This window comes from Salmo salar, chromosome 17 (assembly GCF_965601325.2).
Source record: "Salmo salar chromosome 17, fSalSal1, whole genome shotgun sequence".
In the NCBI taxonomy this organism is placed as follows: Eukaryota; Metazoa; Chordata; class Actinopteri; order Salmoniformes; family Salmonidae; genus Salmo; species Salmo salar.
The window spans coordinates 75952291-75964209 of NC_138307.1; the positions used below are offsets into that span (position 1 = coordinate 75952291).

General features: G+C 42.0%; 1 protein-coding gene across 2 annotated transcripts; it reads left to right on the forward strand.

Annotated features, from left to right (window-relative positions):
- Positions 1–4: 4 nt before the first annotated feature.
- On the forward strand, positions 5–11623 carry gxylt1b (glucoside xylosyltransferase 1b). Of its 2 annotated transcripts, XM_082964123.1 has the most exons (8): positions 5–130; positions 1373–1508; positions 2839–3025; positions 4263–4394; positions 4624–4875; positions 5080–5203; positions 7477–7649; positions 9653–11623. In XM_082964123.1, exons 1-8 carry the CDS (start codon positions 127–129, stop codon positions 9818–9820), a joined length of 1176 nt encoding a protein of 391 aa, XP_082820249.1. In that variant the 5' UTR covers positions 5–126; the 3' UTR covers positions 9821–11623. The 2 variants fall into 2 exon arrangements, with proteins under 2 accessions (XP_082820249.1, XP_082820248.1); XM_082964122.1 differs by lacking the exon at positions 5–130 and having other exon boundaries at positions 1055–1508.
- Positions 11624–11919: the final 296 nt, after the last annotated feature.

Below are 11919 nucleotides of genomic sequence, written 5' to 3' on the forward strand. Positions count from 1 at the left end.
TTGGAAAAGAGTTCTGCTTTCTGTCTGTTGTCCATGTTTCTATAACAACAGGGTTCTAGACTTTAACGGCTTGTCCTGGATATGAACCAGGGTTCTAGGGAACGTATGTTTGGATGGTGACCAATAATGGGTAAGTAGTGAAAGCAATTCTAGCCACAGTGTTTAACTGACACAATTGGCATGTACAGTATTCACACACCTTGACTTTTTCCTCATTTTGTTACAAAGTGGGATTAAAATGGATGAAATTGTATTTTTTTTGTCAATGATCTAGATAAGTATTCAACCCCCTGAGTCAGTACATGTTAGAATCACCTTCCTTCCTCTCTGGCAACTGAGTTAGGAAGGACGCCTACATCTTTGTAGTGACTAGGTGTATTGATACACCATCCAAAGTGTAATTAATAACTTCATCATGCTCAAAGGGATATTACATTTCTGTTTTTTTATTTTATTTTTACCCATCTACCAATAGGTGCCCTTCTTTGTGAGGCATTGGAAAACCTCCCTAAACTTTATGGTTGAATCTGTGTTTGAAATTCACTGCTCGACTGAGGGACCTTTCAGATAATTGTTTGTGTGGGGTTCAGAAATGAGGTAGTCATTCAAAAGTCATGTTAAACATTGTTATTGCACACAGAGTGAGTCCATGCAACTTATTATGTGACTTGTTACATACATTTTTACTCCTGAACTTATTTAGGCTTGCCATAACAGGGTGGTTGAATACTTATTGACTCAAGACATTTTAGCATACATTTTTTTAAATTCTACTTTGACATTGTGGGGTATTGTGTGTAGGCCAGTGACACAAAATCTACATTTAATCAATTTTAAATTCAGGCTGTAACACAACAAAATGTGGAAAAGGTGGTGTGAATACTTTCTGAAGGCGCGGTAGGTAGAGTAGACCTATCCTTTGTCTGGCCCACTCCGGCGGCTATCAAGGATGAAAAGCCAGCGTTTTTACCTACCGATAGCGTCATCTAGTGGATAACCTCTAACCCACATCAAATACAATAACGTTTCGTTTATTATAGGCCTACAATTAAAACATAAAAGTAATATCAGAAGGATGCTCTGATATTTCCTCATGAATGTGGTTTTGAAAAGCATATTTATTGTGTAGCCTACTTCTCAGAGTCACACACAGACCGGGGAAGGGATTCACTGTTATTTACACTCCTCCCTTCCCCCAATGGTTCTCACAGAACGGTGTGAATGGTGGTAGCCAGCTTCGTTCTGTGCCATGACTGACTTTTGAAAGCGCTTTTACTTTTAATAATGCGGCGTTACATTCGTGCATTCCTCGTGTGCATGTTGTTTGCCGTGTTCTCGGCCTTGTACGTCTATAGTAAACTATTTTATTCAGATCTGTCGGTCGGAGGAGGACTGGGTCGGAAGACTTTCCTCCATCGAGCCGCGGCCTCTCAGCGAAGCGACATTGGACAAGAAACCAGGCGAGGGCCGGACGAAACAGGCCCAGGCGATCAACACTGGTACACTAGGTAATAGTTACACTGCTTATTATATAGCTAGATTGTAATACACTTCAAAAGGCTTGAAACAAAATGAATGCATAACTTTCTTGGTGGAAAAATAATTTCCTCTGCAAGTAATGTATTGGAATGTGCACCGTTGACAGATGTCTTCTCCACGATAGTATCAGATGAACGGGTTTTTCATCAAGTTGCCTCTTTGTGAAACAAATATACAGTGACAAGACAAATTGTAACAATTCCTCTAACTTCTTGCATCCTTCCCACTTTCACTATGGTCATGGACACTGTACTTCAGTTCCAGCCCAAACAACTACATTAGGATCAAAGGATTAGGATCAAAGACTCGCAAATACATGTAAATATAGCAAAACAAGCTCAATATAGCATGGATGAACCTGTAATAAAGAAAATACGGGGGTTTTTTTGCGGGAAAGTTGACTGGTCGAATTAGGTTCAATAACATATATTTCTTCGTGACTTGACTTTTGAGAGATTTCCACAACATAAAGAGTGACACCTCTTTATTTTCATAGCTGATTGGTTGTCCGTCACCCTTTCGACCAACCCGTTGGGGTGGTGCTGGCTGACCTACTAGTAAATACGAATGTATTCTTAACTGACTTGCCTAGTTACATAAATACTAGTTACAGATGTCTTGACAACACATGTGGGCATCAGTCAGTAGTCTACACCAGAAAGCACGGAATAATAGCACGGAATAATAATAATCGGAAAACAGATTGCAGTTGTTGAAATGGAAGTTAAATCTCTGTTGGCCAACTTCAGTGGTCTCTGCTGGATCGCTAAGCAACAGGATGTGCAATTTAACGGGCGCTTATGGCCTTTAACAGTTTGTTACAGTCAACAAACTAGTGTGAATGACAAACAAGAGAATCAGGTTGCCTAGATGAACACACCCCCTTCTCTTCTGTCCTACAACAACTTTTAAATGCTAACCTTACTGCTTTCTCTCTTCAGTCAAGCAAGGGATCTCTATCAGCTATTAGGTTTAGCTGGTGGTGACGGGCATCTGGTTTGCTGTGTGATGAGAGAAGAAGAATAGCCTTTTCAAATCCTCTCTGGCCCTGTCAAATATTGACTTTAGATATGAGACTTGGAAGTTGGGAGAGAGAAGGGGAATGACAGGGCAAAGAGCTGTTCGACTGGCAAGAGAAGTCTACAAGCATGCCCCCCTCCAGGTTTGGAAGAGCAGAACAGCGTTCAGCGACGTGTCTGAACCAGTTGGTGAACCTGGCACAAATCATTGACAAAGGTTTTAACCTTTTAAATGAAACAAACTTTGATTTAACTCTAGCATACTTCTGTTTATTTGCAGGTACATCATGAGGGAAGCAGAGGGCCGTGTTTGGACAGCTGCACCCATGCACCTGGCTGTAGTGGCCTGCGGACAGAGACTAGAGGAGACTCTCACCATGCTGAAGTCTGCTGTTATGCTCAGCATCAAACCACTGTGCCTACACATCTTCGCTGAAGACCAGCTGCACGCCAGCTTTATAGAAGCTGTGAGTTGGACTGGATGCACTACTAGTCCTAAAGCCTGTGATTGGAGGCATAATAATGTGGTAGTAATGAGGTGTGATTGTGACAATGACGTTGTAATATCACATGCCCTAATATGATAATGTAATAGCATCTACATCACAACTCTAGAATATAGGCTTCAATAAAGTCCCATTTGGTCCGGTGTACATGATACACACAGAGTAGGAAACACTATGAACACTGCTCTTTCCATGACATAGACTGACCATGTGAATCCAGGTGAAATCTATGATCCCTTGTTGGTGTCACCTGTTAAAGCTATGATCCCTTGTTGGTGTCACCTGTTAAAGCTATGATCCCTTGTTGGTGTCACCTGTTAAAGCTATGATCCCTTGTTGGTGTCACCTGTTAAAGCTATGATCCCTTGTTGGTGTCACCTGTTAAAGCTATGATCCCTTGTTGGTGTCACCTGTTAAAGCTATGATCCCTTGTTGGTGTCACCTGTTAAAGCTATGATCCCTTGTTGGTGTCACCTGTTAAAGCTATGATCCCTTGTTGGTGTCACCTGTTAAAGCTATGATCCCTTGTTGATGTCACCTGTTAAAGCTATGATCCCTTGTTGATGTCACCTGTTAAAGCTATGATCCCTTGTTGATGTCACCTGTTAAAGCTATGATCCCATGTTGATGTCACCTGTTAAAGCTATGATCCCATGTTGATGTCACCTGTTAAAGCTATGATCCCTTGTTGATGTCACCTGTTAAAGCTATGATCCCTTGTTGATGTCACCTGTTAAAGCTATGATCCCTTGTTGATGTCACCTGTTAAAGCTATGATCCCTTGTTGGTGTCACCTGTTAAAGCTATGATCCCTTGTTGATGTCACCTGTTAAAGCTATGATCCCTTGTTGGTGCAACTCAATATTCTGAATGTGTTCCTAATGTTTGGTATAGTCCATGTATAACCTAGACCCGGGGCGTAAAACTAATTCCATGGAGGTCCCAGCTCTTGCAGGTTTTTTCCTTTCAAATAAGCTCTAGACAACCAGCTGAGGGGAGTTCCTTACTAATTAGTGACCTTAATTCATCAGTCAAGTACAAGGGAGGAGGGAGAACCTGCAGCCACTCAGCCCTCCGTGGAATGAGTTTAACACGTGGCCTAGAGGTTATCTATCTTGTCTATAAACTTTTGAGTTTTTACCTCTTTTTAAAACCTCTGTGAAATAACACTTGTCTGTTTGCTTTGTTCTGTGTTTAGTTAGAGTCGTGGCCAAGTTCGTTCCGCTCCAGGTTTAACTACACTCTGTACCCCATCACCTTTCCCCATGAGAATGCTGGAGAGTGGAAGAAGCTCTTCAAACCATGTGCTTCTCAGAGACTCTTCCTACCTGTGAGTTTCATAGCTGGAGAAATTCTATTTAGTTTAATTAAATATTAGCATGATGATGGTTTCCAGTGCCTCAAAATAATATCTTGGAGTGACTGTAAAAGTGTTACTATAAATATGTACACTAACTGGATTGTCTGTTTTCTGATTCTCTCTTGTCTTCAGTTGATCCTAAAGGAGGTGGACTCAGACATCTTGTTCTTGGCCTCTGACCTCTGTTTCTGTCCCCCAGCTCATCCTAAAGGAGGTGGATTCTCTAGTCTACGTGGACTCGGACATCTTGTTCCTCCAGCCTGTCGACGCTCTGTGGTCCCTGCTAGCTCACTTCAACGCTAGCCAGCTGGCCGCCATGGCGCCGGAGCACGAGGAGCCACGCATCGCCTGGTACAGCCGCTTCGCCCGCCACCCCTACTATGGCAGGACGGGCATCAACTCTGGAGTCATGCTCATGAACATGACACGCATCAGGGCCACACACTTCAAGGTAATATAAACTTCTACCAGCAGAGGTCACCATTGCAATACAGTCAGCTATAATGTCATCCAGAGATGGGAGAATCGAGATTTTCCACAATAATTGTATCCCTGTTGAATGAATGACAAACAAAACTCATAAAGATGTTTGCGCAGGCTCTTCGATTTTCCACTTCCACAATGTAACACACTCTGTCCTGTTCTGTGTGATCAGAATGACATGACGTCAGTGGGTCTGAGGTGGGAGGAGCTGCTGATGCCCCTACTGCAGAAATATAAACTAAACATGACCTGGGGAGACCAGGACCTGCTCAACATCATCTTCCATCACAACCCTGGTGAGACTCACAGCTCAGTACCTTCCTTATTACACCACATGATGAGTCACATGACATATAGACAGTGTATATGGTTGTTATAGTAGAAACGTCTTCCATCACAACCCTGGTGAGACTCACAGCTCAGTACCTTCCTTATTACACCACATGATGAGTCACATGACATATAGACAGTGTATATGGTTGTTATAGTAGAAACGTCTTCCATCACAACCCTGGTGAGACTCTCAGCTCAGTACCTTCCTTATTACACCACATGATGAGTCACATGACATATAGACAGTGTATATGGTTGTTATAGTAGAAACGTCTTCCATCACAACCCTGGTGAGACTCACAGCTCAGTACCTTCCTTATTACACCACATGATGAGTCACATGACATATAGACAGTGTATATGGTTGTTATAGTAGAAACGTCTTCCATCACAACCCTGGTGAGACTCTCAGCTCAGTACCTTCCTTATTACACCACATGATGAGTCACATGACATATAGACAGTGTATATGGTTGTTATAGTAGAAACGTCTTCCATCACAACCCTGGTGAGACTCTCAGCTCAGTACCTTCCTTATTACACCACATGATGAGTCACATGACATATAGACAGTGTATATGGTTGTTATAGTAGAAACGTCTTCCATCACAACCCTGGTGAGACTCACAGCTCAGTACCTTCCTTATTACACCACATGATGAGTCACATGACATATAGACAGTGTATATGGTTGTTATAGTAGAAACGTCTTCCATCACAACCCTGGTGAGACTCTCAGCTCAGTACCTTCCTTATTACACCACATGATGAGTCACATGACATATAGACAGTGTATATGGTTGTTATAGTAGAAACGTCTTCCATCACAACCCTGGTGAGACTCTCAGCTCAGTACCTTCCTTATTACACCACATGATGAGTCACATGACATATAGACAGTGTATATGGTTGTTATAGTAGAAACGTCTTCCATCACAACCCTGGTGAGACTCTCAGCTCAGTACCTTCCTTATTACACCACATGATGAGTCACATGACATATAGACAGTGTATATGGTTGTTATAGTAGAAACGTCTTCCATCACAACCCTGGTGAGACTCACAGCTCAGTACCTTCCTTATTACACCACATGATGAGTCACATGACATATAGACAGTGTATATGGTTGTTATAGTAGAAACGTCTTCCATCACAACCCTGGTGAGACTCTCAGCTCAGTACCTTCCTTATTACACCACATGATGAGTCACATGACATATAGACAGTGTATATGGTTGTTATAGTAGAAACGTCTTCCATCACAACCCTGGTGAGACTCTCAGCTCAGTACCTTCCTTATTACACCACATGATGAGTCACATGACATATAGACAGTGTATATGGTTGTTATAGTAGAAACGTCTTCCATCACAACCCTGGTGAGACTCACAGCTCAGTACCTTCCTTATTACACCACATGATGAGTCACATGACATATAGACAGTGTATATGGTTGTTATAGTAGAAACGTCTTCCATCACAACCCTGGTGAGACTCACAGCTCAGTACCTTCCTTATTACACCACATGATGAGTCACATGACATATAGACAGTGTATATGGTTGTTATAGTAGAAACGTCTTCCATCACAACCCTGGTGAGACTCACAGCTCAGTACCTTCCTTATTACACCACATGATGAGTCACATGACATATAGACAGTGTATATGGTTGTTATAGTAGAAACGTCTTCCATCACAACCCTGGTGAGACTCTCAGCTCAGTACCTTCCTTATTACACCACATGATGAGTCACATGACATATAGACAGTGTATATGGTTGTTATAGTAGAAACGTCTTCCATCACAACCCTGGTGAGACTCAACTCTCAACACATAGCTGTTTAACACACCATTCAATATGATTTTACTGCTGCAGTTGAATTATTTGTTACTTTTATTTTCTATTTTTTACTTAACACTTTTTTTAATGCATTGTTGGTTATATGCTTGTAAGTAAGCTTCTTTTTTTTTCACTGTAAGGTCTACACCTGTTGTACTCGGCATGTGACAAATAAAATTAGATTTGATTAGAAACATGAACCTTTTAAATGTAATAGTTGTGGCAGGTATCCCAGTTTCAGCCCTGCAGGGCAGCAGTGTATTGTCTTGCCTTATTGTTACCTGGGTAATAAGGTGTGTGTCGAGATAATCAACTAAGCTCCAGGGCGATAAGACAACCAGAAGGATTGGATTGGTGCCCCTCTAAACTAGCCTTTGTCTCTCCCCCTCCAGAGTGTCTGTTGGAAGTTCCCTGCCACTGGAACTACCGTCCAGACCACTGTATCTACGGCAGTAACTGTGGCTCCGCGGAGGAGGAGGGTATCTTTATCCTGCACGGGAACAGAGGAGTGTACCATGACCTCAAACAGCCTGCCTTCAGGGCCGTCTACGACGCCATACGACAGGTAAACTAAACGATCACAGATCTACGACGCCATACGACAGGTAAACTAAACGATCACAGATCTACGACGCCATACGACAGGTAAACTAAACGATCAAAGATCTACGACGCCATACGACAGGTAAACTAAACGATCAAAGATCTACGACGCCATACGACAGGTAAACTAAACGATCAAAGATCTACGACGCCATACGACAGGTAAACTAAACGATCAAAGATCTACGACGCCATACGACAGGTAAACTAAACGATCAAAGATCTACGACGCCATACGACAGGTAAACTAAACGATCAAAGATCTACGACGCCATACGACAGGTAAACTAAACGATCACAGATCTACGACGCCATACGACAGGTAAACTAAATGATCACAGATCTACGACGCCATACGACAGGTAAACTAAACGATCAAAGATCTACGACGCCATACGACAGGTAAACTAAACGATCAAAGATCTACGACGCCATACGACAGGTAAACTAAACGATCAAAGATCTACGACGCCATACGACAGGTAAACTAAACGATCAAAGATCTACGACGCCATACGACAGGTAAACTAAACGATCAAAGATCTACGACGCCATACGACAGGTAAACTAAACGATCAAAGATCTACGACGCCATACGACAGGTAAACTAAACGATCAAAGATCTACGACGCCATACGACAGGTAAACTAAACGATCAAAGATCTACGACGCCATACGACAGGTAAACTAAACGATCAAAGATCTACGACGCCATACGACAGGTAAACTAAACGATCAAAGGTCTACGACGCCATATATCAGGTTGGCTAAACGATCACAGATCTACGACGCCAAACGACAGGTAGGCTAAACGATCAAAGGTCTACGACGCCATACGACAGGTAAACTAAACGATCACAGATCAGTGTAGTCTACGACGCCGTACGACAGGTAGGCTAAACAATCACAGAGCAATATTTCAGCCCGCCTTCTGGGCCGTCTACGATGCCATACGACAGGTAAACTAAACGATCACAGATCAGGGTTTCCAGATGGGAAAACAACTTGTTTTTCATTGATTGTATATTAGGTGTGTAAGGAAATGGTTGTTTGTGCATCCAGACCACTTCTATGCAGATCTCCACAAGTTTCAGTGTTGAGTGAAACAGATTTCCTCATAAGGATGTGTTCTAACTGATCACAGTTGTTTTAATGATATCGACTACACTGGGCATTTGTTTAATGACATCAGCAATGTCCAGGTTTGTATTGCTTTCCTATAACTAAGGATCGAGCGTCCATCAGAAAGATGCCTGGTCAATATTGCGTCCTTGCCTCTTAGTACATCTGACACACACACACACACCTCGTACATAATATCTGAGAGTATTAAAGCCACAGTTAAACCAAGGCCCAGGAAAGAGCAGTAAAGTTTTAGTGCTGATGGTACATGTAGAGGCTCAGTCTCCACTGGCACAGTGCTCCGTCATCCTCATAAAAACAACACACACATTGGAAATGGAGCTTTATGACCGGTGGGGAGGGCTTAACTTTTAGTAACCCAATATCAGGGACTAAACCAAACGAGAGGACGTAAAATAGTAATCCCCTTTGATTTCCTGTGAGTGCTGTAAAGGTACTTCCATTATTGGGAAGAGGAGAAGACTGATTGTGTAATCTGTAGTTGGACTGAGGAGGATAATAAGGTGGGATTTAACCATGTTGAGGCTTTTATCTCTCTACATCACCTCAGCAGCTTCATGGACATTTATTCCACTGAAAAGAAAGGTTGGCCGTTTCTTAGGCTTCATACAACTATTAAAACATGTTTCACTACCCGTCTATTTGATCACACATTAAAAGCATGCAATGATGTGAATTGTACTGATTGTAAGTTGCTCTGTATAAGAGCTTCTGCCAAATGACTAAAATGTAATGAATTTCTGGCCACAGCTGTAGTAGATATCTAGAACTGTGGACTTCACATGTAGTGCCTGTTTGGTAACAGAATGTTCTATTTCTCAGTACTCATTTAGGGAGGATCCTGTGAGCTCTCTGCTGGTCCCACTGGAAGAAGAGCTGTTGAAGACTACCCGTTCATACTGTGGTAAATCACATGTTCTGTTTACTAAGAGACTGGCTCACAGCCTGGCCAACGTCAACAGAGATGCTCAGCGTCCACATGGACGGTAGTCTGATGTCCTGGGCCTCTATGCTGTCCTATAGTGTTGTCATGGTCAGAGATGGTAGCCTGGGTCCTGTTCATTAGAGCACACTGTAGCAAAACCTTTTGCAACGGAAAACTAAAATGGGTGTTTCTTATTGGACAAGTTGAGCTAGTGCCTACTCTGTTTCATTCCGTCGTCTTCTGTTTCATGACTACTTGGCACCTACAGTGTCTACAGCTACATGGTGGAAGGAATTTATTTTTATATTTTTATTTAACTAGGCAAGTCAATTAAGAACAAATTCTTATTTTACAATGACTGCCTACCCCGGCCCAACCCTCCCCTAACCCGGACGACGCTGGGCCAGTTGCGGGCCACCCTATGGGACTCCTGATCACGGCCGGTTGTGATACAGCCCGGGATCAAACCAGGGTCTGTAGTGACGCCTCTAGCATCGAGATGCAGTGTCTTAGACCGCTGCGCCACTCGGGAGGAAGAGACTACATGGACGTTGGTGACTTCATATGCTGGAGATACATGCTGTGTGTGAAGAATGACACCGCTGTCATCACTACAGACCCCATATCCTGTTCAGCGTTTCTCTGGTCATAGTCATCTGTATAGTAGGCTATATGGCATTTCCAATGCTGATGAGGCTCTTCTTTAATAGTGCTGTCTGCTGTATTCAAGAGGCCTTGCTATCCATATTGGAGAATTTGCCACAATGGTCTTATCCGGCCTGCAGAACATGACTAAACTCAATCAGCCTTTCTAAGCTAAATGGTACCTCTCCTATTGACAAAGAGCTACTCTGAGCCTTCTGCCATAATGTGAACAGCATAGTGCCATGGGAGAAGAAGAAGGCACAGACCGGAAGCTATTTTGGAGTTTGCTTTATCAAAAATGCACTTTTTTTAATGCCAGTCTTTCCCCTTTATATATTAAGATAAGTGGAACAAGATGCGTATTAATGTGAGTTCTGGATGTTTTCAGTTTATTGTCATTCTTTAGTTTTTGTGTCAATTTGTTTACTTCAGAAATAGTTACAACCAGTACTTCTCTTTGTATGTTATATTCTTTGTGAAATTTTTATTAGATGTGGTATGGAAGAAGCCGTCCATACTTTCTGCACTGATCTGTTTCATACATATTTTTCATACATTTCTTAAAGTCTTTATTACTTTGGTGGTTTGGGCAATTCCATCCTTAAAACATGCTGGGACGTTGTCTTTGAAGAAGCACTTTGTTCTGCAGTCAGTCAGTTTTCATTTATTGTTCAGACGACAAATTGTACATTATTTTGCGTTGTGTTTATAGCTAATACCAAAGTTTTTTGCACTGTTGAACGTATATTGGAAACATTGACCGTCAAAACAAATAACTTCCTTCTGTCTGTCATAAAATGATCTTGAAAATGTTTAGTCATTTTTACAATACATGTCTTCCTAATGTTTACTTTATGTATAAACAGGTAAATGCAGTATATTTTGTACCAGAAAGGTAGCACGCACCTTTTTGTATATGTCTGTCACTGTATCTTAACCAACAGTAATGTATTCTGTTAAATTAAATCCAGTAGTACACAATTTGATAGCTTGCCACCAGATGGCAGCATTTCTGCATCATGAACAGCAGTTAGCTGGACTAGAGGAGAGACTGTCGGGTTCACCAATTACATTGAGGGGGATTCATGACTAAATGTGGAACAAATATACACAGTTTACAAAATGTATGCCATCAAAATATCTATGCAGCAATAATGTTATGTGGTGCTGCCTGTGCAGTTTAGATGGGAGTCAATCTGTCAATAAATCAAGTATAAATACTTTATGATTGTCCCTACAGTTAACAGCTACGTAGTGGAGGTAGTATTTTACAACTATTCACTATGTCAATATTAATATTCCCTGCCTGATATTCCCTGCCATCGCCCTAATAACTCTTGTGAACTTGTGCTTGGCATGCGGCTTGGCTATTGTCTCCGTTGATTGTGTCATATCACCTCAACTTCAAGCAAACCATGGAACAAACTCCTAACCTCCCGCACCGTTCCTTATTAGATGATCAGATTTCCACTGATACTCAGCATCTTTTTCATTTATTCTGCGAAGGTCAGGGACTTAG

Coding starts and splice junctions, on each gene's coding strand:
- gxylt1b (XM_082964122.1), top strand. CDS start 1,285: ATGCGGCGTTACATTCGTGCATTCCTCGTGTGCATGTTGTTTGCCGTG. Junction 4,395..4,623: donor CTCAGAGACTCTTCCTACCT/GTGAGTTTCATA, acceptor TCTGTCCCCCAG/CTCATCCTAAAGGAGGTGGA. Junction 7,650..9,652: donor TCTACGACGCCATACGACAG/GTAAACTAAACG, acceptor TCTATTTCTCAG/TACTCATTTAGGGAGGATCC.